Source organism: Oryzias latipes, chromosome 6 (assembly GCF_053564925.1).
Source record: "Oryzias latipes strain Hd-rR chromosome 6, Olatipes_Hd-rR_3.1".
NCBI lineage: Eukaryota > Metazoa > Chordata > Actinopteri > Beloniformes > Adrianichthyidae > Oryzias > Oryzias latipes.
Genome location: NC_136242.1, coordinates 17425333 through 17452772, shown reverse-complemented (window position 1 = coordinate 17452772; position 27440 = coordinate 17425333). Strand labels below are relative to the sequence as shown.

Here is a 27440-nt window from a genome sequence, read left to right as displayed (position 1 = left end):
AACCAATGTGCCACTGCATATTAATAAGATCTTATTACTTATTTCATAGTGGAGCAGGATAGTTGTGTCCCAACCGTTGCAAGCCCAACTGAACTGACTGAGGGCTTTGAAGGAAAGTTGAGTCCTCTCTGGCAGAGCATAAGTGGCGGACAGGTTGGAGGCGGCTGCGGTATCATCGGTGAAGGCAAGGCTCTGTACTTCAGCAGTTCTGGGCGGAGGGAAGCGCGCACCGTGCCTCTGGACACTACAAACACACGGTGAGGAGATAATCTAAGTTTATTCCTGTGTATTTTCAGAGCTGTGTTAAAGTTGAGGAATTTTGGAATTCAGTTTTTGCTGCTCTCTGCACACAGGTTGGTTCAATTCTACATTCGGATTGGCAGCAAGAGTTTGGGACCCACTTGCACCAGGCCACGCTCCCGTAATGAAGGTAGTTTTCAAAGGGAACACCTTTTTCAGTATATCATTCCATTGTTGGATGATCCAAATTCATCATCTGTTTTCTTTAGGTGTCGTTGTCCAGTTTTCTACCAACAATGGAGTCCAGTGGCAGGTCCTTAGAGAACTGGACTTCAGTTCTTTGTTGGAACCTCAGGTAGTGACCATTGAGCTGCCCCCTCCGGCAAAAACCCCATATACAGTCTTTAGGTGGTGGCAACCACAGCAAGGTTTGTCAGCTACTCCTCAAAAAATTATGCAAACAATGTTTTTAAAGGCTGTAAAACTCACCACCAGGGTGTTTTCTTCTTTTTTCTTCCTTGCAGGGAAACATTCAGCCCAGTGGGCTCTGGACGATGTTCTGGTTGGTATGAACGACAGCTCCAGAACAGGTTTTCATGACAAGTTCGATGGCACAACCCCTCTGAGGCACAACTGGTACCGGATTCAGGGTGGGGAGGTTACCGTGGACTGTTTGTCTCTTGACACAGCTCTGACCTTCAACTCAGAAGCCATTGACAGTGAGTTACACTAACCTACTCAAAGACACATTGAATGGAGGAACACAAGGTTCGTGTCAAATACTGCATAAATAAAAAGGATGGAAGTGGGGGTAATCCTGCTCTGCTTGGAGTTTTAACACAGCGAAGGGGCAAGACTTCACTAAAAAACATCCAGATTCTAGCCCTCCCACACAGACTATGATATTTGCACTTCACACGCTAACAAAGACAAAGCATAGAATTAAAAGGCAGCAGCATTTGGTTGTATAATTCCCAGTTCAAATGCAAGCCATACGTTTGTCTTGTCCTGTGCAGAGGAAACTGTCTAAAAGCACTTTTTTAAGATGTATGCCGACTGAAAAAAGCCACTCACAAATGCAAAATCCTCATGAGTGGCTGCATAGGTGCATCCCACCACTAGAGTACAAACAACAGATTGAAATCGAATCAGCCATTGAATGTGGTTCCATGGATCATGCATTATTAATGAGAGCCATTCTGATTGAACATCTTGTCTGATGTTTATGTGTGCATCAAGCTGAGAGCAGATTAACTTTGTGCAAATAGTGGATCACACAGGGGCCATTCATTAAACAGCAACAGCAGTTTGGCAGCACATGTGTAAAGTCAGAGCTTGCACGTATGTAGTTGTTTCTGGGCATTTCAGCAGTACAGAAAGGTTTTAGTTTGCTTTATAGTATGTGGAGAGGATGTTAAGTGGGTATGGTAGATGTATGTGGTTCAAAGTTTTTGTATACATGCAAAAAAAACAAAGATCCTGATGTTATCTTCTATTTTTACAGAGAAGCCCAGATATGCAGAGAGCTGGGACTTTGAGGTGACTGGCTCATCGTTTCTGCAGTTTGAGTTGAGCATGGGCTGCAGCAAGTCCACTTCATTCTCCCATGGCGTGCGACTGGAATACTCCACTGACTGCGGACGGCACTGGTCTCTCATCACCCCGGAGTGCGTGCCGCCAGCCATCGGCTGCGCCGGTTATACTCAGAGCTCCATCTACACATCCACCCAATACAAACGCTGGAAGAGGATCACCGTCTACCTCCCCAGTGCAGCCAAGTATGTTATCATAAACATATAGAAAAATAAAAATAGTATTATTCTGATTCCAATTCTTTTAACAGCTTTCTTTTCAACCTTACAGTTCCCCTAGAACACGGTTCCGGTGGATTCAGACCCACTTCACCCCCGGAGCAGAAGGTTGGGCTCTAGATAACGTGTTGCTTGCCCCTGGTTGCCCCTGGATGTGTTCTGGTCATGGTTTGTGTGACAATGGACGCTGTGTGTACGTGTAACAATTTTTTCTGCATAAACAATAAATCCAGCTTAGATCATTTTTGTGTTTTGTGCTAATAAGTCTTAACCTTTTGATGTTTCAACCTCAGCTGTGATAAGGGTTATGGAGGTGCGCATTGTGTGCCTCTGGCTCCACTTCCCTCTCTGCTAAGAGAGGACTTCAACGAGAACTTGCAGCAAGAGACCTGGCCGGAAGTGTACGGGGCGGAAAGAGGAACTCTGAGTGGAGAGCCTCTCAAGTCTGGAACTGCCCTCATCTTCAAAGGGGTAAGAGTCTTATACAAATGCAGGAACCATTTGAAAGACGAATTATTGGTTAGCTGACATTTGTCTCTTTTCTGTCTTTATGAAGGATGGTCTAAGAATGATAGTGTCCTGTGATCTGGACTGCACAAACACACTCTACATTCAGTTCTCCTTTAAATTCATCACCAAAGGTACTTGAATGTCAGTTGATGATTGTGGCAAAAACTTTGTGCGCGTTTATCTTCAAGTGTAGAAGATCATCTTGTGGGCTTTTCCAGGTGTTCCGGAGCGCTCCCACTCAGTGCTGCTGCAGTACTCGGTGAACGGAGGAATCAGCTGGCTGCTTCTGGATGAGTTTTACTTCCCATCCTCTACAGACTCCCTGTTTCTACACCTGCCACTGCCAACCAGCGCTCAGACCAACGCAACCCGCTTCAGACTCTGGCAGCCCTATAACAGCGGTGATTTCACACATTATTTTTTATTCTTAATTTCCCCCAAACTTTGTTTATACTTTTATTTATTTTTTTACATACTGTTGTCCCACATGATATATTCTGTAGGTAAAAAGGAAGAGGTGTGGGTGATAGATGATCTCATCATTGATGGCAGCTCCACACACAATCCGCCTGTGCTGATCGACAGCTTTGAAGAAGGTCCCAATGAGTCCAACTGGCTGTTCTATCCTGGTGGAAATACTGGGCTTTACTGTCCATACCAGAAATCTGGCTTGTAAGAACATCTTCTCCATTGTCACCAGTGCTGAGTTTGTGTCATGTGGGAATGCTGAGTGAAGAAACCTAAAAAACCTGTCTTATCTTAGACTTTTCATTTTTCATGTGTGTGAATAATGCAGGGAGGAGGATGAGTCAGCCATGGTGTTCGTTTCCAGCGAGCTTGGAGAGCACTCCATTACCACCAGGGACGTTGATGTAAACGAGAACACCATTATCCAGTTTGAGGTACAGCGATTCCAAACCAAATGTAAAAAAATAAAACATAAATAAATCAAAAAATAAAAGTGTTTCAGCACAAGTTCTTTTTTTTCCTGTTTCGTCTACATAGATTAATGTGGGCTGCACAACTGAAAGCTCCTCTGCTCACCCAGTGCGCCTTGAATTTTCTCGGGACTTCGGGGCCACGTGGCACCTTTTGGTACCTATGTGTGCCGGTGGACCTCAGCCTTCCTCGCTTTGCTCCACAGAACTTCACCCTGCTAGCATTTATTTCCCTGGTACTACTCAGGGCTGGAGGAGGGAGGTCATTCACTTTGGCAAGCTTCGCCTCTGTGGGTAAGCACCACATGTGTCCTACACAAGAACTGGACAAAATAAAACAGTTTTTGAAATCACAATGCCATAACTGTTTCTAATGACTTTATCTTTGGCTCTCAGTTCAATTAGGTTCCGCTGGTATCAAGGTTTTTTCTCAGCTGGTTCTAATCCCCCAACCTGGGCAATAGACAACGTGTACATCGGGCCTCAGTGTCATGACATGTGCAATGGTCACGGGGCTTGTGTGGGGGGCTCTCACTGTGTGTGTGACCCTGGCTACTCGGGGCCTGACTGCTCTGCTCCTGAAACCCCTAACCCTGATTTCCTTAAAGACGACTTTGAAGGTAAAATTAACAGGTTTTGGTTGTTGAACTATTCAGACGGAGTATATAAATGATCTTAGACAACCTTTTATTTGATCCAATTACAATCCAAATCTTGCTTTTTAAGGCGGGGCAGTGGACACGGAGCATTTCAGACTCCTCAGTGGAGGCAAGCCATCCAGGAAATGTGGCATCATGTCAAGTGGGAACCACCTGTTCTTCAGTGAAGACGGCTTACGCATGTTAGTCACCAATGACTTGGACCTGTCCAATGCCAGGTAAGCCTGCATCAAGCAACACAAGACATCTATTTTTGATGTTCTTTTTCATGTATTTGTTGATTTTTATGTACTCTAAACACAAATAAATATTTTGTGCATCAAACACCTTTGGGCCCATCGTTCAAATATCATGGTTGTACACTGCAGGTTTGTCCAGTTTTTCCTGCGTTTGGGCTGCGGCAAAGCACCTCCGGACCCTCGTTCTCAGCCTGTTCTGCTGCAGTTCTCCGTGGACGGAGGCCTGACTTGGGGACTCTTGCAAGAGTTTCTTTTCAGTAACAGCAGTAATCAGGCTCGTCTGGTTGCCCTGGAGATCCCGCTTCGCGCCCGTACCTCATCAACTCGACTTCGCTGGTGGCAGCCTTCAGAGAACGGACACTTTTTCAGCCCTTGGGTCATAGATCAGGTACTTTAAAGGACAGAAACTCCATGAACCAGTCAACCATGACTGAATAAAAGCTGCACTTAATGTATTTTTGTGTGTGTAAATTATTTTCTTTTTTATTCCCACTGACAAATCCCATGGGATTCTGGTTCTGCTATTAGTGGATTCAAACAGTCCCCCTTTTCTCCACAGGTGGTGGTGGGTGGCAGTGCCAGTGGCTGGGGGCCACTAGAGGATGATTTCTCCTCAATTGATGGACGTTCTTGGCTCCTCCACCCTGGTGGCACCCGAATGCCAGTTTGTGGTTCTGATGGACCTGCTTTCGCGTTCATTGAGAAGTCCAACACACGCTATGCTGTTACCACTGACATCAGCTTGAGTCCAGACTCTTTTATCCAGTTTGACTTCTCTGCATCTTGTTCTGTCACAAACTCCTGCTACTGTAAGCATTCTGCCATCTTTTATGGTTTTTTTTTTCTCACATCAGAAAATCTGCCAAAAAACATGCAGAACAAAGGTGGTGTGAGATTTTTGAAGAAGTTTCTTGCTGTGTTTCTGCAGCGGTTGAGTTGGAGTACTCCCTGGATCTTGGCCTGAGCTGGCAGCCTCTGGTCAGAGAATGTTTGCCTACTAGTCCTGACTGCTCCTCTTACACTCTGCAGCGGCTGCTGCTTTCTGACACCTACAACAAATGGGGCCGTGTTACGCTGCCCATTTTCCCACATGCAAGGTCACTAGGATCAATCAAAAGACTTATCAATCATGTCAGGATGTCAGTCATTTCTGAAACTTTACTTTCAAACTGGTGTCATGTTTTCAGATCTCCTGCCACAAGGTTCAGATGGTTCCAGCAGGCTCCCTTTGACAAGCAGCAGACCTGGGCTCTGGATAATCTCTACATCGGGGACGGCTGCCCGGATATGTGCTCGGGACACGGACGGTGCCAGCAGAGTTCCTGCTTGTAAGGAACAACCTCGACACACCTGCTAACGATTTTATGGAAGAAGTCTTGGTTGTCAATTTAAAGTAACAATAAATTAGAAAAACCAATGTCTGGTGTCTTGTTACAAACACTGTTTTTAGTGTTGGAAACTTTTTAATTGAGTTTTCTTTGAGCCAGCTTTATTTTTGATTTGAACCTGTTTATTGTGTCCGAATCTGCTGTTCTTCCACAGGTGTGACCCTGAGTGGAGTGGAGAGTACTGTGATGAGCCAGTGGGTCCTCTGCCCTCACAGTTAAAGGACAGCTTCAGTCGAGCTCCCTCCCTCAGTCACTGGCAGACGCTCACTGGTGGTAAACTCAGCACTGTGTGTGGAGCTGTGGCCTCTGGAGCTGCCCTGCATTTCAGTGGTGTATGTATTTTTGCTTTATATTTTATTGCTTTTATAATTTTTTTCTTTTTCAACACTGACATAATTTTCAGGTGGTTTTATTTGCACCATTCCCAATAATGTAACTTATTTTTTACAGAATATTTACAGAATAAAAGGGTCCTTAAATTTACTGTAAGTTTAGATTTAATTTAAGACTCAGACGAAAACTTTTGGTGTTTTTGTAAGTGTTGTTTTGGCCTTTTTCTCAGGATGGAGGACATGAATAAATAAAATTAAACTTAAAATTGGATTTCTGAGTGTTTCTTTATTCAAATCATCAAATCAGGAGCAGACGATAAATGCAGTTTGATAAAGGTTGCAAGTGTGACATACAAGTTACTACGACGAGTCTCAAGCTCCTTGCTCCACTTTTGAAGGAGATCAAAAGATGATTGGAGTGGGACTTTTAGGCTTTGGAACAATGTTTTATGCAGATTTCATTGAAGTGCTTTGCCTCAGAAAGATGGTATCATGATATGTTTACATTTCTTTTTAAGCTTTTACGTCAACCTTTTTTGTGCAGGGCTGCAGCCGTCAGCTGGTGACAGTGGATTTAAACCTGACCAGCGCAGAGTTCATCCAGTTCTACTTCATGTACGGCTGCATGATCCCACCCAGCAACCGCAACCAGGGCGTCCTCCTGGAGTACAGTTTAAATGGTGGAATCAACTGGCATCTACTGACAGAGATCTTCTATGATTTGTACACCAAACCTGGGTGAGTTTCTTTGTCCTGTGTGCAGCAGGTTTTACCAGGTGAAGTAGGACATTTAAGAACCTTTGCTTTTTGTCTCCTCAGGTTTGTGAATGTGTTGCTGCCCCCTGCTGCCCGACAGGAAGGAGTGCGTGTCCGCTGGTGGCAGCCGCAGCACGACGGTGCAGACCACAGTGACTGGGCCATAGATAATGTCCTCATCGCAGGCTCAGAGCCTCGAGCTCAGATCTCTGACACATTCGGAGGAGTGGCTTTGCCAAATCATGAAAGAGCCCCCGCAGATGAGACTTCAGGAAAGATAGGTCAACCCAGTGAGCTGGAGGAAACCCCTTTAGGTGTTGTGTTATGAGAGTTAGTTTTCCAAGTCGAGTAGTTTCATCTGATGGGGTGTTATAGTTTTGTTTCTCTTGTTTCCAGTGAGTGATAACTGGTTGTTCTCGGAGGACTGCTCAGTGCAGCGGTTCTGCAACTCTCCTGATGGGGTGATGGTTTGTGGAAATGATGACGGGAGAGAGGTGTACGCTGTCACTCATGATATTATTCCGGGCAAGGGCTGGGCCATGCAGTTCAAGGTAAAATGTGGATATGATATAATCAGCTGTATTATCAGGAAGAAAAAAAAAGTATGTAAAGTCATGTGGAAAAAAACACATTGAGCACCAGTTCAAGAACCTCAGATGACCTGCAACTACTGACAAAAATTCTGAATTACTCAGGAAGAAATTTCAGAAATGAAATTTTAGAAACGTGACCTTCAAAAGCCTCTGGTTAATCATTAATATTAATTCAATACAGTTGCCGCCCAATACAAATAAAATTAAATTTGTGTTTTTGGTGTTTTTAACATGTTCTTGTGGCATTTTTCTAACGATGGAGGACAAGAAATTTAAGCTTAAAACTGCGTTCCTGAGTATTTCTTTATTCAAATCGTTAGGAGTCAGGAGCAGTGAAAAAAATGCAGTTTGAAAAAGAGCACATTTGTGACGTTGAAAGTCCCTGCTTTGCTCCATTCTGATGCGTCCGTTTGTTGACAAAAAGATCCATGTATGTATTTGTTTTCCTAGCTCCAACATTGTTTGCCATTTTGTTGCACCGGTAATGTTGGGTTGAGGGTGTGAGGGGCTGTGAGAGCTTTAACAGATAGCTCAGTTATGGGTGACAGGAAGGGGGGTGGGGGTACTCCATGCCAAAAGTTCCACTCACAACTCAGAAGTGAATAACAAATGAACTCCTGCAGAAACTTTCATGGAAAATGACACAAGTTTTTGATTTGGCTAAAAGGGGCATAATCATAAAGAAAGGATCTCTAGGAACAGCTTTAAAATAGATCAAAAGATGACCGGAGAGTGACTTTAATGACTAAATCTTAGTCTGATGTGTGAGTACTAATAAATCCAAAACCATAACACCTCCACTGACATGTTTGACAACTGTGGTGAGACTGCTGACATGCAGTAGGATTTTCAACAGGCCTGATGCTGTACTTAAAGACAAAATATCTCCACTTTGTAAGGATTTCTCCATGGAAAACAGAACCTTAGAGTATTTTGTTTTGTTGATTTGAGCTTAAATTAAAGTTTATCTCCCAAACAAGCCACTTGCTCTTTTCTATTATTGAATGTCCAGTCTTTAGCTTTAACTCTTTAACATGCCTTCTGAAATCTGTGGAGTCTGAGACACAAAACTTGAATAATTTCCAGTAAATCTATTCAAAATCTAGCATGTCTGTATCTATAATCAATATATCAAAATGCACTTATTGAAATGGATAACTTTTATTGGAATACATTTGCTGCTTTTGGCTGATCCCTTCACACCTGCTTTGTCTAGATTGCTGTGGGTTGCAGTGTTCCGGAGCGTCATGCAGATCGGCAGGTTCACGCTCAGTATTCAGTGGATTTTGGAGTTACCTGGAAGTACCTTGTTCCCCAGTGCCTCCCTGCTGACCCCCGCTGTGGTGGTCAGGTGTCCCAGCCGTCTGTCTTCTTCCCTGCTGAGGGCTGGAAGAGGGCTATCTATCCTCTACCCGACAGCCTGGCTGACAAGTGAGTCATCCTAGAAACGTTTGAAACAGGGTCTTGACTCGTGTAAAAAAGAAACTGCTTTTTCCTAATCCAATTTGATTGTTGTTTGTCGCTTAGGGCTGTGCGCTTCCGCTTTTACCAGCAGCAATCTGATATCCAGTGGGGAGTGGAGAACTTTTACATTGGGCCAGCCTGTGCCAGCCATTGTGGGGGGCATGGAGACTGTTTGGATCAGCACTGCCTCTGTGACCCTGGCTTCACTGGACCTAACTGCTATGCCAGCACTGCTCTTAAGGTGGCTTTCTATAAATATATCCTTTCTGCTAAATATTAGCAGACAGAACATTAAAAGTTGTTTTTTCAGGCTTCTCTGAAGGAGCGTTTTGACTGGGAGGGGCCGGCCGGCGCTCAGTGGGAGGTGCTTGAGGGCGGTAAGCCCTGCACAGACTGCGGTGTGCTTGTGGAAGGTACAGCCTTGTATTTTGGAGGAGCCGGTGCAAGACAAGCCGTCACTGCTGACCTGGACCTGCGAGGCGCCAAGTCAGTACTGATCTGCTTTTACCAGCTACAGGGAGGATTTCTGTTTATAATCATTTTTGGGGGGGGTTTCATTGATAGATTTGTGGAATACTGGGCAAGGATTGGAAGTGAAGACAACATGACCATGTGCCATCGTCCAACCTGCCGCAGGGAGGGGGTGCTTCTAGACTACTCTGTTGACGGAGGTGAAGCAAAAAGCATGCTCATACATTTTCGAGTATCTAAATTTTCCCTTCATGCGCTTCATGTCACTGCTCAGGCGTGTCCTGGACTCTCCTGCATGAGATGGACTATCTGAAGTATGTGTCAGTGAGGAGAGACTACATAGTTCTGCCAGAGGGAGCTCTGACTAACGCCACTCGCCTGCGCTGGTGGCAGCCCTTTACCATTTCCTCTGGGCTGGCCACCCCAAGCCTTGAAAGAGCCCAGTGGGCCATAGACAACATCTTGGTGGGGGGGTCAGACATCAACCCATCTGCACTGTTCGACACATTTGACGATGGTAGGCTGGTATATGTTTTTTTTTTTACTCAAGTTAATAGAAATTCTGGTTGCTAACTGTGAAATTTGTTCTCACCAGAGGGGGTTTCACATGAAGAGAGCTGGAGTTTCTACCCAAATGCAGTACGAACGGCCGGCTTCTGCGGGAACCCCTCATTCCACCTGTACTGGCCAAACAAAAACAAAGACAGGACACATAACATCCTTGCCACCCGAGAGCTTATAGTGCAACCTGGATATATTTTACAGTTCAAGGTGGAGAAATGGTTTGCTGCTGCAGCAGATTCTGTCTTTTACAGGCAAATTCAGAGCCTTGCATCTTTTTCTGCTGTAGATCGTCGTTGGCTGTGAAGCAGACACGTGCGAAGACCATCATTCTGTCCTGCTGCAGTACAGGAAGGATGCTAGGTGAGGAAAACAAGGAACTACCCAAAGCTGCAATGTTTTAACCCAATTGAACTATTGTTGGTATGATATTCTTCACACATAACACACATTTACCTCTCCCCTCAGGTCTGATTCGTGGCAGCTGGTGCAGTCAGAATGCCTCCCATCTTCAATAAACAATGTGGGCTGCTCTCCCTTCCAGTTCCACGAATCCACAATCTTTAGTCCAATTAACAGCTCAACATGGACCAGGGTCACTGTCCAGCTTCCAGACCACGTCTCCTCAGGGTAAGGACTCCCCACATCGAACCTAAGTGAACTCAAGCAAGTTGGTCGGGCAATGGTTGTCACCTATTTTCACGTTGTTGACTTTACCCAGAGCCACTCAGTTCCGCTGGATTCAAAAGGAGGGGACAGGAGAGAGGCTGAGCTGGGGAGTGGACCACGTTTACATCGGCGAGGCCTGTCCAGGACTGTGCAGCGGCCACGGCTATTGCACCACTGGACTAGTTTGCATATGCGATGAAGGCTATCATGGTGGGCCACAAACTAACCAACGGGCCCAATTCTGGTCCTGTTGAGCTACCACTCTGCATGTAATCTGTTGTGCATGCTGAACACCGGTTCACAACCATGCTAACCAAGCTAATCAGCAGGAAAATCTCTGTTGAACATGAGCAGAGTGATAAATCTTTGGGACAAGAATGAGGCTGTCCTGCTATAACCCAGTCATCTATATTTTAAGTTTGAGTGTTTTGATTATTATGTACAGAAGTTTATTGTATTCAATTAAAAAATGTAAAATGAAAAAATGGGTGTTTTTCGTTCAGATTTTCTGTATTTTCAGTTCTAATATTTTTTCTTTTCTTTTTCTTTTTCAAACTAATTTTTTGTGCTAATTTCTTTAAGAACTGTTTTGTTCCCCCTACTTTATCCACAATCTTTACAGAGCAACACTTTGAGGAAGTATTGAATATTTTCCAGTATGAACTATTTAATTTTTGTTTGTGAGTCACACCTGACAACAGCGTGGGGATATTATTTTTTTAAATGATTTTTAAGCTAATGTTTTTGTATTTAAGAAGTTAGAATGAAAAACACCCATTGTTTTTTTATTGAATATAAACAAAATGCTTCCATAATTATGTCCTCTTTCCATAAAAAAGATCACATCCTTTTATCTCGCTGTTTCACTCAACAGGAGATGACTGCTCCCTCTCCGGCACTGACCTACCCAGCTCTATCAAGGATAACTTTGAGTCCAGTAGCGTGTCTCAGGAGAGCTGGCAGCTGATCCAGGGTGGGGGAGTGGGTAGTGGTTGTGGGCAGCTGTCCCCTCACGCTCATGGAGACTCACTTTACTTCAATGGCTGTAAAATGAGGCAGGCAGTTACCAAACCGCTAGACCTCACTAGAGCCAGGTACAGGTAGTACCAGAAGATAAACCGATCTTGCAAAGTTTCTGTTTGTCTTTTTTGTGCCATAACAAAATTAAGGTTGCTATCATTTACTGTATGTGTCCAGTTTTTTGGTAATTCCTTTTTTCCCAATGCTTTCCTGTCTCCTTGCAGCAAAATCATGTTTGTGCTGCAGATTGGGAGCGTGGCACAAACAGACAGCTGTAACATAGCTTTGGATCAGGCTGACACTGTGGATCGAGCTGTCCTGCTCCAGTACACGGTCAACAATGGAGTCAGCTGGCACGTGATCGCCCAGCACCAGCCCAAAGACTTCATAAAGGCTCAGAGAGTTTCCTACAACATTCCACTGTGAGTAATGAAGACACCAACGTGTGGCTATGGTTCATTTTTCATTCTCATGCTGCTATCAACAGAGCTTATGACAGAATCATGTTAAGGGCTTATCCAGCCCTTCTTATGCTGTTATCATAGGATTTTCTTGGAAGTCCAGCTGTGATATTACTTCCTAAATAGTTTTTTGAGGCTTTACCAAAGGTAAATTGTCCTTAGTAATATATTTGAATACAGTCACAACTTCACGAATTCTCATATGTTCCACAGAGTATCAATATATCATGTTTCTTATTTTAAAATACTGTATCATTGGCTTGTAAAACATGTTATCAATCGAAAAGATGTAAAAACTGTTGCCACATTACAGAAAAACCAAATGAGTAAATCATTGCTTTCATTATGTTCCCATGATTTCCCCAGTGAAGCCAGGGTTAAAGGAGTGATGCTGCGATGGTGGCAGCCACGGCATGAAGGTGCAGGACATGACCAGTGGGCCTTGGACCATGTGGAAGTAGTTCTGTGAGTACCCAAGTACAAGTCGGTTCCCGGCTCCACAGACTGGCCACAACAGAGCCCTCAGCTACCAAAGTCTCTACCTCTGCCTGTCCTCAATCCCAATGGTTCCTTCCACAGGGGTACACACAAACACGATGGCACCAACTTAGTGGCCAAGTGCAAGAGTGCCCATCCTGGGACTTTAATAGATGCTAACATGCGACCTATAGTGCCCACTGGCACAACACTCTGGATTAACATCTTGAATTGTGGGGTTAATACTTCAAAATGGTTCCTTAGTGTGTCTGGAACACACCACTATCAGATAGGAGGGGTTAAATGAGGAGTTTACATTTTTCCAGACATAGAAGTGTGTGGCTAAAGTGGGACTTAAGCTCCCAGCGGACAAACTGTCAATTTTTATTTTGCTGCAGATCAACTCCTGCTGGTTGACAAAGCCTATGCTTCTAGTAGATTAACAGTTGACTTTGAATCAAGTAACCAAACATGTCTTTTTAAACACTTTAAGAAGAATTTAATAACATATTTTAAAAGCTTCGAGAAGAAGAATATTTTTTTTTTTATTCCTAAGAATCTTTTCTATATTGGTAGGTTATTTTTGAGTTATTTTGTTTTTTTCTTCTTCTTAATTTTCACTTATTCCATATTATGACCCTTTAAACCATCAAGTAACGGATGGGTGATGATATTTTAGCTTAGAGCTTACTCACACCAGATCATCTTTGAGGTGCCCAGTGTAAAGAAAAATAAGCAGAGTTTTGTCAGATTGAGTCAACTTTCCTAAAAGTTGCTGCATTTTATTACCTTTCTATCAGACTGATTCCCTTCAAGCCAATAAAACTGAAAGGGCTGCAATGGCAGGTGGACAGACTGCACCAAGGTGTTCTTTCAGTAAAGACTACTAAAGGATTTTGAGGGCATAAATAAAATGATCTCTATGATACAGTTATTTGTATGTTGGGCTGAGCTAAAATAAATGGCAACCAGTGATTTTAAAGATGTGTGTATTTAACTGTATAACAGTGTGATTTTTTATGACTTCTTTGATGGGTATGCTAAAATTAGCATACTTTCTAAACATTTCTTTGTAACATTTAATTTAGATTTAAAATATACATTTATACTTGTATTTGACAGTCATTTTTACTTCAATGATTATCATTTACATCGGTATGCTTTGAAATGACATATTACACATTTGTGTGGGGTAAATCTAGGCATAAAGGTAATTAAAATGCAGCAAATATTAGAAAAGTTAGCTAAATCTGACAGAGCTGTTAGAGATTTTTGCTTCCTGATCTTTTACATTCAGCGCCTCATACTAATCGGTACCATACCCGAGTACATTTGACTGTATATATGGTTCATTCGGCTAACAGTTCGCACTGCTCTGGAATGATGAAGCAAAGCATGCTGAGGCTAGATTGCAGATGCAGGCCATAGTTCTGCAGACTCTGATGCGGTTCAGTTCTGATGTAATAAAACTATGATGCCAATTACAAAACATTATGAAATACATGTTCAAAAATACCTGATATAAATATAAAATGGGAACCAATCTGCTGTTCTACATGGCAGGCTATTGTAAAATTTAACATATTGATTTTTATTTTTCTTTGTGCCATTAAGAACAAAAGTTGTTTATGTGTCATGTCAAACAATATAATGTGTTCTTCGTATTTGTGCACAACAAGACTAGGATTAGGTTGAAATGGGGAAACATACCAAAGGACTTCAGACTGATTTTTCACAAGGTGACCTGAGTTTCTGAGCAATGATAAAATCATTTGACTTTCTAGATAAAATAGTGTCTTTAGTTAAGCTTATGGCAAGTCAAACAGAAACTCAACCTTCCTTGCGCCTAACCTGAGCTGTCCCTGGCCAACATAGCCGTGACCTGTCGCACACCCTCCCTTGCATTTGCTCAGTTTTCAACAGTGTCTGCTGAAGCGTGATGTAACCCTCACACTTACTCTGTTGTTTATGTCTCTGTTCACCGCTCCTCCGCACATTGTCCTCTCACTGTCCCTCCTCGATCGTTTCTTTTGCTCCCGGCTGCTTAATGTTACTAACGTGGTTATGCTCACCCCTCTGCTTGTGCCTCATCCTTTTGTAACGTTCTCCATCCTCCTACTCCTCCTTGGCCTTTTAACTTTCCTCCTAAATCCCTCCTGACCTCCTAACTGTGCCCCTCTGGCACACAACGGATGGATAGCTGCTGTTTATCCCATTTTATCATTATTACATGTTTTTACTCTCTATTCTCCAACTTTCTTACTCTATTATTTTGTTCTTCCTCCTTTCCTCCTTCCAACTTTCATTTCTTCTATGACTTCTCTCCTTTATTCCCGCCCTGCTTCCCCAGGCTGGGGCTCCTGCCTCCCCAGACCTTTCTCCGAGACAGCAGTCCCCTCCTCCTCCTCCCGCCTCCCTCCTCTCGCGCTCTAACTTCTGCTCTCTTCTGTATTCTGCTCCCTCTGGCATGGCTGTAGCGTCAGGTAAGTCCTCCGCCTCTTCCTGAATGCGGCCCCACCCTCTTACATACCCCACCACCCCCTCCTTAACCTGTGACACCGCAAACGGCCTTCTTTTGATTTTTTTTTTTTTTTTTGCGCACACAGCCGTCTATTTTCACAACCATCCATCATCTCCATTTTTTTCACTTAAATTTGCACCCCGGGCAGGTCAAAGGGCAGATCAGCGGTTTACAGTGTTCAGGTGGAGGGTTACTGCATCAAAGTACAGACCTTAACGCGCAAAATAATTCATTAAAAACAATAAAAATACAGTCATAAAACTAAGAACAGGGAGTGCAAGTGTTTGTAAATGTTCTGAAATGGTTAAACATACAGATAAAATCCTTAGTATCAACGTTTATTTGGTGGTTTGCACATGAAAATGTACTTTTTCCGTGGATATTTTCCAAGCACAAATGTCGGTGCTTATGTGTTTGTGTACAAGTGTGATGTAACTCATCACTATATCTGTATTTGTTTGTGTTGTTCTGAATACTGCGTCAGCTGCCGCCCGCTGTGGGGGTTTTGCTGCTTTTCACAGCTGTTCTATCCTTCGATTCTACTTGAGAATCTCCATCCAGCAATTTGTCACTCGAGCCTCAGAAATGAATGGCTGTTTTTTTACTTGAATGTCAGCTTCAGTTGATATTCAGGGCATCTCATGTCATTCTTTTCAAACAAACTCCCATTTGACCTTTTTTTTTTTACCTCCTCTGCCTGCGCATGGTTCTAAGGGCAACTGCCGCAGCATCTCTTCATCCTTTCTCTACTCATGGCTGTGTGTTAGTCTTTCTCTGAGGACAGCATGTCTCTGGTCCAGGAGCCTCTTCTTCATCTCAAATGTCATAAACCTATGAGCACACTCATTTTTTTTAAACCATGCACTGCCACATCCCTAGCATCAACACACACATACGCAGCCATTTCCTGCCTTCCCCGAGCCCTTTTTGCCCCCCTCCCCTCATTTCACAGAGACCCCTGCCTGCCCTGGCTGCGCTCCTGGCTCACTGGCACCGCCCTGCTGGATGGAAAAGGCTATAAGCAGGCTAAGCAAGCGATCTTCTGCAGCTTTTCTCTGTCACTTAGTAAAAAACAAAACAAAAAAAACTTTCCTGCTCAGGAACCTGCACTTTTGTGGCCTTTTGTGTGTCTGTGTGTGTTATCTCTGTCCTCAAACACTCAGTCAGTTTAGTGTACCATTGTGTTTGTTTGTTTTTTTGTTTTGTACTGTGTGTAGTTTGTTGTATCCGTGAAGCTCACCGTGTTTGACATAGCTGCCAGTTTGTGCAGAATGCAAACAAACCAAAGTGTGTCCAATAGATCCAGTCGTTTATTATAGAGATTTGTGAAGCTGTTGAGTGTTTGAGGTTTCATTTAAACTCCAGCATGAACTTAGGTGTGACAGAGCTCCATTTCATTGGTCAGCCTGTGTGCATGTCTGGAGCGTGTGCGAACCTTCAGTGCTCTTTACCTTGCCACTCTAATTGCACATGTTCTCTTCCCCCTCCCCTTTTACTGTCTTTGCACACCTGCAGCACACGTAAGCAAAACTACATGATGAACTTTGCCAGACAGACCGGCATGCGTAACTACTACAGTCGCAAGAGGCGGGCACTGCAGCAGCAGCGGCGCGCGTGAACGAGCGGGGGATCCGCCAGTCACACATCAACATGCCTCGTACATCCTCGTCACCCTGTTGAGACCCGTCCATTGGTGAAATTCCAATCAGCCTCAGATGCCCCGTCACCCATCTCCGCCCATCACTTTTGCGCTCCAGCCAAACCACGCCTTCCCAACCACACAGATCAGTGGGAATGAAACTAAAGGAGAAAAGAGGCCATATTGTCCCAAAGGATGGTCAGGGCTTTTTGGGGGTTTATTTTGTAATCGTTGTTGTCGTTCCTCTGATTCCACCTTTTCCCATCTTTTTTCCTGCCACACTGTGAAACTGAAGAGATAACACATCATTGCTGCACTAACCAGCCAATTGAGGAGAAACCTCCCAGTTTCACTGAGCCACTGGGAGGGGAGGAGGAGGACTGTTCCAACACCGCCAAACCAGTACGCCAGGAGAGAGACACACAGTGATGATACTGGCTATTAAGAGGAATAACAGTGATGAAGATAAAAGAAAAAAGAAAAAAAAAAGTACTGTGTTCTTAGTGTTCTGTGTGTCTGTGGGTTCATTTTGTGATGAGTTGACTGTGGTGTTTTGTTTGTTTGTTTGTTCATTTTTCTACTAATTTTTATGCTTTTAAGGGGGGAGGCAGGGGGTTCGGTTTCCTTTCCCTCTTTTGTTGGATGAGGTGTGGGCAGGACATAAGAGGCCCAAACAACACACGGAGGAGGGACAAAGGAAAGATTTGCACGGGGACAGAAAAAGGGAAAATATATCTAAAGAAAAAAAAAGGACTGGTTAACGTTTTTTTTTAATCATTTTTTTATAAATGTGGTTCCTGAAAATACAGATATTTATGGTAAATGGTTCTTCACGTAACCTATTTAAGATGCACTGTGCGTGAAATCTGTATGTTTTTTTTTTGTTCTTTTTTTTTAGTGTTAAGTTATTAGACAGTTAAGTCGGGCTCTTGGACTGCATCATCTCCCCTCTTCTTTCACTCTCCCCCTCTCCTGTGCTGTTTCCCTTTCCCTCCATCCTCTCTGCTGATTTCTGAAACCTGGAGGTGAGGCTCTATTAGTGTTGTTTTTTGAAGTCTGTGTAATATGGACCCTCTGCCCTCAATGTAACTCCAGTATAGCAATCTCCTGTAAATATATATACACGTATATCCACTATGGGGAGACCCAGCAGCCTTATTCAAGGGAAATAAAGAACTGTCCAAACCTCAAACTGTGCACCATGTGTCACCTCCTCTTTTACTTCTTCTGAAGCTACGTTGACACGACCCTCTGCAAGACACCACTTCCAATGAAAAGACTATTTAGTCGCGCATAAATGTGTGTTTTAGGCTTCCGCATCCAGAACTTGCATGATCCTGCATCACCACACACATTTTTAAGGCAGTTTTCAGGCTCTATGTACAAAACGCAAAGCCATTGATTGCGTGTTAAGGGTTAAACCAGGTCAGACTGTGACTCAGATTTGGTGGCGTCACTTTTAACCCTTGTGCTATCTTAGATGACCCCACCCTTACATTGATGTGTTCTCCCTACCATGACAAAGGTGGATAAAGGTGGAAAGATTTCATGTAATCCATGGACACCAGTGAAGATCACAAATCATTGAAGAAAAAAGGTTCAGCGCTCTGTTTTTAAAAACATTGCATCCTGTATCAAATAAGATTCTGCTTCAGTGGATTTGCAATTACATTTTACAAACTTTAAGAACCCGTCTAAACAAAAGGTAAGAACATGAGTTTAGAATTATTCTAATTATGAACCGCTCTAACAATTGATGAAACCTTTTACCATTATTTGTTTAGTTATTTGACGTGCATTTTGTAGAAATGGTAAAGCTCTAGATTTAGTGTACAGTAAACCCTTGTTTTTCGCGGGGGTTACGTTCCAAAAAGAACCCGTGATAGGCAAAATCCGTGAAGTAAAAACCTCTATTTTTTTTTCTTTTTACAATTAATATACAATTAAATCCTCTATTATAGATTGAAAAGAAAGAACAAACCATTTTACAGGCTCAAACATTTGTTTCACCAATAAAAGTACCTTAGAAACGTTTTTTCAACAGATAACTTCTGTACTGTACTGACAAATAATAATTTAAATCATCAATGTGAACAGAAGGCTTCAAATTGCGGAGATTAGCCCCGCCCACCGCGACCCGAGTAATTGGATTAAACGGGAGAAAATTTCAAATGATGATTAAAAAAATACAAAGTACAGTCGGACAAATAGTGACTCAGGTTTATTTCACTGCTCTTCAGACTGAGCCGCTGCATCCTGACTCCGCTCTGCGGCGTTTTCTTCTTTTGAAGCCCGCGGTGCAGCTGTGTTTGTTCGGGAGAAGAACATAGTGATTGGCAGCTGTTGTTGCTCTTTTTTCTATGGGTTTTAGAGAAACTGCAAGATGATTTGCACGTACGTAATGTAAATTTGTCAAGCTGATTTACGTACATGTACATATTAAACTGCAACGTTATTGAAGCACAGGTAGAGAAGAAGGGGAGTGACTTTTTAGCCAATCAGAATACAGAACACAATGCACGATGCAAATCCGTGAAGTAGGGAAAACGTGAAAAGTAAACCGTGTTATAGCGAGGGATCCCTGTAATAAAATGTCAGCAGTGATTAAAAAAAAAGTAATATTACCTCTGTTTAAAAACCTTAAAATAAATGACAAAACCTAACCAACAAACTATTAAAAGCCACAGTATTTTTCTTCAAAGCCAAAGAATGAGAATGAAGGGATAAAAGAGTCATATGTGGCTCCAGGACCTCAGGCACAGACCTCTGGTGTAACCCTTGTGCTATCCTAGGCACTTTAACATTGGGAGTTGGGTCATCTAGACCCACAAAACAGTGTGCTGAACCTTTTTTCTTCAATGATTTGTTATCTTCACTGGTGTCCATGGATTACATGAAATCTTTACACCTTTATCATGGTAGGAAATAACACAATGTATGGGTGGGGTCATAGGATAGCACAAGGGTTAAAAGGAAAATCTTCAGAAACAGATGTCACAAAAGTTAAAATCCCACAACACCCTTACTGATACACAAGCTATCAGAGGTACAGGCTGCAGAGCAGAATTAAAGTCGCTTTTAATTTGAATATTTAGTTTTGTTTTACAAACGTGTTTAAACCAGCTCTTCTAAACAAGACACAATCAAATCGTGCTGTATGCAGTTTGGAGATCAGGATTTTATCTTTACCAGCATAGAGATTTATATTTTCAAACTCAGACTTAAAAATATCTTTTAAATATAAACTACAAGACCACTGTGGACAATGGGCAGAAGGAAAGTGTATATTGTCCTTGAAAGAAGTTTATCAGAAAAGCAACCTGACAAGGCCTTGGCTGAATTGGGTTTGGGAGGCTTTTCAAAGTATGACCTCCTGCTGCAGCATTCATCGAAAGAACATGCTAACAGATCCATGGATGACAAGAAACAGTATGCATTCCAATTATTATTTTAGCGTGTCCTACTAAATAGAATAAGGTTCACCGGCACAAAAAGAAAAACAAGAAAAGCACTTTATGAAGTGGCAGCTACTTATCATCCAGAAACAAGATTGTCTCAAATAATTTATTTACATTTAAAATAAAAATACACTGATTAAAATATTTTTAAAGTGTCTCTTCTACTATCCTGGTAATTTCCTCAGTCTGTTCAAACTGGGCATTTACCATTCATGTTAGACAAAAGCTGCAGGCCACCACAGCAGCAGCCACCAGCATAGCAGTGAGCGGCTCCAGGGCGACGGCCCGGTTACAGTACGGCCAGTCACAGCAGCTGTAGCTCATGGTGTAGACGGTGCCCAGGAGACGTAGGCTGTGAACCTGACTGCAGTCTTTCTCCAACATGCAGCCCCTGGCTGATAGGGCAGTGTAGTTGCCGTAGCGACCCAACCCCTTAAAGCACATCTCATTCGGAGGGCATTCTGTCACGACGAGTTCAAACGTTATTTCCTTCTCCAGGACGGGGCTGTAGTAGCAATGCAGGTTTTCACAGAGCAGCAGAGGAAGGGGAAGGCAAAGCCACAGCAAAGCAGCATGGAAGAGCTGCCTGCAAGAAAAGGAGATCAGCAGAGTCAATCCCTACTCAGATGCTTGTACTTAAAGATTTAGAAAGGATTGGCAACAGTTCTAGGATTTTTCCTTAGATTGTCTATTGTGATTTTTCTTCTTGATGTCAGATTGAAATATTAAACTTTTTGGCTCTAAAAGACCATTTAAAAATAAAAAGGTCCCGTTACCCTTCTTTGGTTTTATTTGTAATTAGTCACCTTTTGTACAATTTTTATTAAGAATCTCTAGCTATACCATAAAAGGGGGGCCCTTGTTCTCCCCTGAAAGAGGTCTACTTTTTTCTGCTCAATTTCCAAGGAAAAAGTTTGTCAAACTTTAAACTAGCCTAGACTTGGAGAAAAAAAAAAAAAAAAGAAATTGTAGTAAGTTTTATCATGTGATCGTGCACAGGTGCCAGTAGTTTGCCTAAAGTGTGTTATATATAAATGGGAGTTCAGTGTGAAAGAATAGGGGGGGGGGGGGGGGGGGGGGGGACTAAAATACAATTTAGTCATTTAAAGTTTTTAAAAATGTATGAACCTCCCTCAGGGAATAAAGTCTCATAATAAGAGAATCAAATGTTCTGAAGAGCTGAAGTGGCCACTCCTACACAACTGCAGTTAAATCACACAGACCAACTACACCACATAAGAGTTTAAACAGTGCTTTTAATTCAGTATCCATCAGTTACTGCAGACTAACAAAACCACTTTATAGCAGGAGGAAGGCTTACAAACCCACCTTATTCTCTCTGAACTACAAATATTTCACACCTTTTCTCCCCCCCACCCTCATTACAAACACAAGAGGAAAATCCCAAAGCATGCAAACATTTGACCAAATGAAAGTCCTTTTTTTGGGAGACTCAGAGGACTCTGTAGGTAAACAGGCCTCTAGCAGACAGACACTAATCTATGCCTTAACAGCAGGAGGAGCACTGGTTTCTATCAGTGTGTTGTTTGCACACACAGCCAAAGGCTTTTCCACAGCAGCCTCAGTGCCATTTGCTTTAGCTTGGATCATCTGCAGCAGCTCCTTCAGTGTGGTTTTGGATTCAGGCGCCTCGTTACATGTGTTTCCGCAGCAGCAAGCATAACGAAGTTTATATTTGATTCCTCTGTAAGTGACCATCTCATAGGAACCACAGAGGTCGGCACTGATGCAGCCCTGAGCGGAAAGGACGTGAAGGGCACCGTAGAAGCCTCTTGAGCTGGTGCAGCGCTCGCCGGGCCGACACTCGGTGGTGAAGTTTGGACACAACTCAGATTTTTCATGCAGGGGGCAGACGTTACACAATAGGTGTTCCAGGGTAGAGACAGGACTGAGGGGACCAGAAACCAACAGGATGGAGGCGAGGAGCAATTGAGGTTGGCCCAAAATTGTGCTGTTCATACAAGTGTGAACCCACAAATACATGTAAACATAACAAATACAGTAAAGAGTCTGCAATCAGAGTCAGTGTGTCATTCACCTGGTTCTCAGTGATCCCATCTTCCTGCCAGTGGAAGTTGCTCAACTCAAGAAGGTCTGTCCACATTATAAAGGCCTCTGATTGGCAGTTGGGAACAGGTGTGTGCAGTGAAAACTCAGGCTAGGAAAAGGAAAGCTTAGCAGAAGATTGAAGCTATGAGGTCCTTTTTTTGTATGTAGGTTGCATTTTCATTCACTTGTTCACTTGTTCACCTATCAGCACATTCCACCTTTAAGGTGGTTTGGCAGAATTTTTACACCTGATGCCATTTCTGACACAACCCTGTATTTAAACACAAAACAGCTGATAAACACAGCTGGGGAATAAAGTGGACTTTCAGTGCCCTCTAGTGTCTTATATTGAACATGAAGCAATTTTATGTAAATGAATGTTGTGAATGGACTTTTCTGTCTTGATGTCCAGCTCATTTTCTGTTGTCGGGGGTGAATGTGAGCTGTGAGGACTTGCAAAGTGGTTCCTGCAAAAACAAGGAGAAAAAAATGTCTTAGGCATACAGTTTGGGGCTAAATTGCACAATTGATATTGAGCACACGTTGCAAAACTTTCTCAAGTGTAATTCTGTTAACAGAAAAGCAAAAGCCTTAGAGAAATCGGATTTCAAGTCCTTTCTGTCACATCTTTCAAAGTACTTTCCGTCAGTCAGTTTTCTTTCCTCGCCTTTTGTCATATCTAGAAATAGGACGACTCTGACGTAGACTGTCGTAACATGTCAGGTATGTGTCAAACATAACCCGTGTCTCATAACAAAAGAACCAAGAAGTCAGTTAACCTTCCTCCTGTGTTAGCTTTTCATGTACATCTCTAATATTAACGGGTCAGTTTTGACCCGTGTCCTAAATCAGCTGTAAAATACACTAAAAGCAATTATCTCTAATATTTTTTTTAGTTATCTTGTTAGTTTTAATGCCTTTGGTGGGAGCCTCAGCTCTTTTTTTGTCAATATGTCCCTCTTTTTTAATAAGCAAAAATGGCAGAAGGAACTTCAAGATAATAATATAACTAAATAAAAGTATTTTTGTGTTACCTGATTGTAACTGAGGGGTGATAGACTCATCCCCAAAATAAATTTGGTTTGCTTATTTTTACATTTTTATGTTTTTAACTTTAGTAACGTATATGGTGTTACGGGTCAATTTCAACCGATATATATTTATACTTAGAAGGAGGCAAAAGTATATTTTTTTAAACAATAGAACTTTTACATAAACACAAAATCTAGCACAAAATATGAAATTGCAAGGTCACGCAATCAACAAAACATGAAAATCAACTAAAACCAATTACTACTTCATATGTGCAAGAACTCGTGTGTATTCAGATGCATGCGTGGCAAAATGTAACACATTTAGAGTGTTCCTTGCAGGTGAAGCATGGTGTATTTGTCTTTCTGTCCTTACTTCCTTCTTCCTTTTAGAGTCAGGAAGGAAGAGTCAGGGATACCACTTGCAGCTTTCCCTGTGTAAACCTGTAGACTCCAGGCATAGCTGGTTTTTGAATCACAGGCTGCCCATATTTTTATGCCATACTGCTTACTGGGCATGTATTGCCGAAAGGGGCATTTTCCTCGGAAAGAAACAAGACGCTCATCCACTGTCACCTCTGGCCCTGGGTTGAACATGAAGGAGCTGCACCCATTTCTCCCAGAGCTCAAAACACGTCTTGATTTCACTTACTCTGCTCACAGCAAATGTTGTGATTCCAGGAGTCTTTTTGATGACATTTTCAGCAGCTGCCCCACCCCACATATATCATGAGATTCTGAGCTTCAACAGATCTTAACATCTTTGGACTTAACAACTACAGATACTATCAACTTTATTGCACTACTATGTCTGGAAAAATTTGAGTACCGGTATTTCTTTTCTTTTTTACTAATTTAACATTGCTTCATCACAAATGCAAAACTTTGTGTACAATATAAGTTGAAGAAATAAAAAGTTTTGATTTGTACTAAATAAAAAAAAAACATTTTAACTTTAAAAGGTCCCCCTGTCAATTAACATCAATGACACAAACCACCATTATGTCAGAATTCCTTCCCTCTCTTAGTGCACTATAGTGTGTTCACCATTTTGTGGGGCTGTAGATCTTAGAATCTACAATTCTAAAATCCAGTGCCCTAGAAATTTCCCAGAAGTCTCTGCAAAAAGCCGGTGTGCATCAATGCTCACTAGATTGACGAATATAGACCACATTGAATTGCATTTGATAGAGTTTCCATGTATAAAAATAGGTTTTTATTTAAAGAAACTATTCAAGTTTTATCATCAGAACACAACAGATTCATGGTCTACGGATCCCTCAGAGGCCACAATTTTGTTTGGCTGGAAGGTCAAAGGTGAAAATGTTCCCTTTTGTTTATCTCAGGGCTTTAAGCACAGTTCCTCTCAGCTGGTGTGATCTTTAAACACAGTCAGTGAAGCTTTGCTTACTGTCAGCTCAGCATCCTCATCCTCCCTGCCAGCATCGCCCCACTCTTCCTGCTCCTCTGCGGGGTCGTAGCTGTACAGAGGAATCAGCCTGTGGCGCAGCTCCTCTAATCTGCATTGCAAAGGGATCAAATGAAACTTGTGTAAGAACATTTAAAAACTGCTTTAGCCAAAATAGTGACAGGTACAACCCTACCTTCCAAAATGCTGTTTTCTTTAATGGATAATGTCTTTCAACCCCGTAACAGTTTTCCCCCTCATTTTTATTCAGATGAGCACTGTAATTCTCTTCAATTATTCTTTAACCAGAAAATTATAGATATCCATCAGCATCTCCATTCCTCCACCTCTCCTCCCACCCCGTCTGACTCGTTTTCTGTAACTCATATATTCACTTCCTTTTTCCTCCCTGATCCCAGTGAAATTTCCCGCCTCATCCATAAGTCCAAACCATCCACATGTTTGCTAGATCCCCTACCAACATCCCTGGTTAAATCCTGCCTTCCTTCTCTTCTTCCTTTCATTTGTGCCATTATTCACTCCTCATTGACATCAGGTATTGTCCCCTCACTCCTCAAGATCGCTGCCGTCAGACCCATCCTAAAAAAACCCGGCTCAGACCCCAATTCCTTTCATAATCTTCGTCCTATTTCTAACCTCCCCTTCATTTCAAAAATTCTTGAAAAAATTGTCGCCTCCCAACTTTCCCATCATCTCACCCAAAATGATCTTTTTGAAGCCTTTCAATCTGGTTTCCGTCCCCTTCATAGCACAGAAACTGCCCTACTAAAAATCACCAATGACCTTCTCCTTGCAGCTGATTCTGGACTCTTCACCATCCTCATCCTCCTCGACTTGAGCGCAGCATTTGACACCATATCTCACTCCATCCTCCTCCACAGACTTTCAGCCCTCGGTATCGAGTCCACCCCCCTCCGCTGGTTTCATTCTTATTTTTCAAGCCGCACTCAGTTTATTCAACTGAATTCTTTCAAATCCCAACCCTCACTCATTTCATCTGGTGTTCCTCAAGGTTCTGTCCTCGGTCCCCTCCTCTTCATTACCTACCTGCTACCCCTTGGCAATATATTTCGTAAATTCAATATTGATTTTCATTGTTTCGCGGATGACACTCAGCTCTATCTGTCCAGTAAACCCAACTCTTGTATTCCACCTGCCTCCCTCTCCTCCTGCCTGTCTGAAATAAAAACCTGGTTCACCCTAAACTTCCTCAAACTTAACAGTGATAAAACTGAATTACTCCTCGTAGGTTCCAAATCCACCCTTTCCAAAATTCCTAATTTTAACCTTTCCATCGATTCCTCTCCAGTTTTCCCCTCCCCTCAAGTAAAGAGTCTGGGTGTCATCCTTGATAGTACATTATCATTTCAATCCCACATCAATAGCATTACTCGGTCAGCCTACTATCATTTACGTAATATTAATCGTCTCCGCCCCTCCCTCACCATCCACTCTGCCTCCATTTTAGTTCATAGTCTGGTCACTTCTCGTCTCGACTATTGTAATGCTCTTCTCTATGGTCTTCCCAACAAAACTCTAAATAAGCTTCAATTGGTCCAGAATTCAGCTGCCCGCATCATCACCAGAACCCCCTCCTTCCATCACATCACTCCCGTTCTCCAGCAGTTGCACTGGCTTCCAGTAGCCTTTAGGATTAAGTTCAAGCTCCTTCTCTACACTTTCAAAGCCCTCCATAGCCTGGCTCCCTCCTATCTCTCTAATCTCCTCCATATTAACACTCCCTCTCGCTCTCTTCGATCTTCTTCCTCCCTTCAGCTCTCTGTCCCTCCGGCCCGTATGGTTACCATGGGGAGCCGTGCCTTCAGTCGCTCTGCTCCCCAACTCTGGAACTCTCTCCCCCCAGACCTCCGTAACACTGACTCCTTTCTGATCTTCAAATCCAGACTCAAAACCTTTCTGTTCAAGCTTGCATTTCCGGAACACAGTTTCTCATTTTCTGTCAGCTGATTTTATTAATGAATCCAATTTATTTATTGTTTTTAACTTGTGATTTTATTGTGTTTTACCTCTAACTTTGTACAGTGACCTTGGGTGTTTTGAAAGGCGCTTTTAAATAAAATGTATTATTATTATTATTATTACCTTGATTTCTTTTTGACATAAATAACCTGAAAAAGATAACAGTATTAGAAATTTGAGCTAATCTGAAAGTTTAAACTTAAGGGAACTGAAAAAGACTCTTACCGCTGCCAGGATTGATCCAATCAGGGTTAAGAGGACAAGTGGAATGAGGGTGTAGTATCCAGGAAATCCAGGTTTTTGGTCTCCAGAGGGCATGAAGGCAGTTGTGTCGTTCTTGTTCACCTCCATCCTGATCAGTCCTCTCTTTCATGGAGGCCCCCGGTCCATGCACAGCTGACGCCTGTGTGACACATTCAGTGGAGAGCTGTCGCTGTCACTTCCACAGAGAGCTTCCCAAGAACTTCCTTCCCCCTCGCATAGCTCATAGCTTTGGAAAATGAAACGCACGCTGAGGCCTACAGTTCAAGAGGATGAGCCACAAATTAAATGTAAACTTACCTGGTATGTTAGATGCAGGGAACGGGGGGATTTATCGTGACATGAGAAATACTTACAGGAAAGCAGCCTCACATCTTAACCTGCTCCATGACATTCCTGAACAAGGAGTGGACTAAAAGAATCCTAGTCATGGTTAACCTGGGGATGTTTAATATATATGAT

The 27440-nt window shown here is 42.6% G+C and overlaps 2 protein-coding genes across 4 annotated transcripts in view; one reads left to right on the top strand and one right to left on the bottom strand.

Annotated features, from left to right (window-relative positions):
* Positions 1-17941, top strand: part of reln (reelin) — a 94218-nt gene extending 76277 nt beyond the window's left edge. Inside the window, exons 30-65 of one of the 2 annotated variants that reach the window (XM_078949336.1) lie at positions 50-257; positions 354-430; positions 510-668; positions 765-959; positions 1745-2018; positions 2104-2244; positions 2345-2522; positions 2608-2692; positions 2780-2962; positions 3065-3233; positions 3358-3463; positions 3567-3793; positions 3896-4119; positions 4226-4376; positions 4527-4785; positions 4957-5206; positions 5326-5494; positions 5585-5725; positions 5940-6117; positions 6662-6855; positions 6937-7187; positions 7270-7424; positions 8683-8897; positions 8994-9171; positions 9241-9416; positions 9495-9601; positions 9676-9918; positions 9997-10172; positions 10252-10325; positions 10431-10592; positions 10684-10841; positions 11506-11725; positions 11876-12073; positions 12479-12577; positions 14940-15072; positions 16626-17472. In XM_078949336.1, the coding sequence (XP_078805462.1) occupies positions 50-257; positions 354-430; positions 510-668; positions 765-959; positions 1745-2018; positions 2104-2244; positions 2345-2522; positions 2608-2692; positions 2780-2962; positions 3065-3233; positions 3358-3463; positions 3567-3793; positions 3896-4119; positions 4226-4376; positions 4527-4785; positions 4957-5206; positions 5326-5494; positions 5585-5725; positions 5940-6117; positions 6662-6855; positions 6937-7187; positions 7270-7424; positions 8683-8897; positions 8994-9171; positions 9241-9416; positions 9495-9601; positions 9676-9918; positions 9997-10172; positions 10252-10325; positions 10431-10592; positions 10684-10841; positions 11506-11725; positions 11876-12073; positions 12479-12577; positions 14940-15066 (6107 nt within the window). In that variant the 3' untranslated portion in view covers positions 15067-15072; positions 16626-17472. Of the gene's footprint in view, positions 1-49; positions 258-353; positions 431-509; positions 669-764; positions 960-1744; positions 2019-2103; positions 2245-2344; positions 2523-2607; positions 2693-2779; positions 2963-3064; positions 3234-3357; positions 3464-3566; positions 3794-3895; positions 4120-4225; positions 4377-4526; positions 4786-4956; positions 5207-5325; positions 5495-5584; positions 5726-5939; positions 6118-6661; positions 6856-6936; positions 7188-7269; positions 7425-8682; positions 8898-8993; positions 9172-9240; positions 9417-9494; positions 9602-9675; positions 9919-9996; positions 10173-10251; positions 10326-10430; positions 10593-10683; positions 10842-11505; positions 11726-11875; positions 12074-12478; positions 12578-14939; positions 15073-16625 lie in introns of both variants that reach the window. The other variant, XM_078949337.1, reaches the window with a different exon arrangement.
* A 2358-nt stretch (positions 17942-20299) lies between these two features.
* bncr (bouncer) lies at positions 20300-27410 on the bottom strand. Of its 2 annotated transcripts, XM_011475968.3 has the most exons (6): positions 27279-27410; positions 26943-27120; positions 26841-26866; positions 24720-24828; positions 22267-22744; positions 20300-20793 (listed from the first exon to the last, which is right to left on the bottom strand). In XM_011475968.3, the coding sequence occupies exons 5-6, from the start codon at positions 22284-22286 to the stop codon at positions 20418-20420; spliced, it is 396 nt and encodes a 131-aa protein (XP_011474270.2). In that variant the 5' UTR covers positions 22287-22744; positions 24720-24828; positions 26841-26866; positions 26943-27120; positions 27279-27410; the 3' UTR covers positions 20300-20417. The 2 variants fall into 2 exon arrangements, with proteins under 2 accessions (XP_011474270.2, XP_078805460.1); XM_078949334.1 differs by lacking the exon at positions 20300-20793 and having other exon boundaries at positions 22368-22744.
* Between the last annotated feature and the right edge of the window lie 30 nt (positions 27411-27440).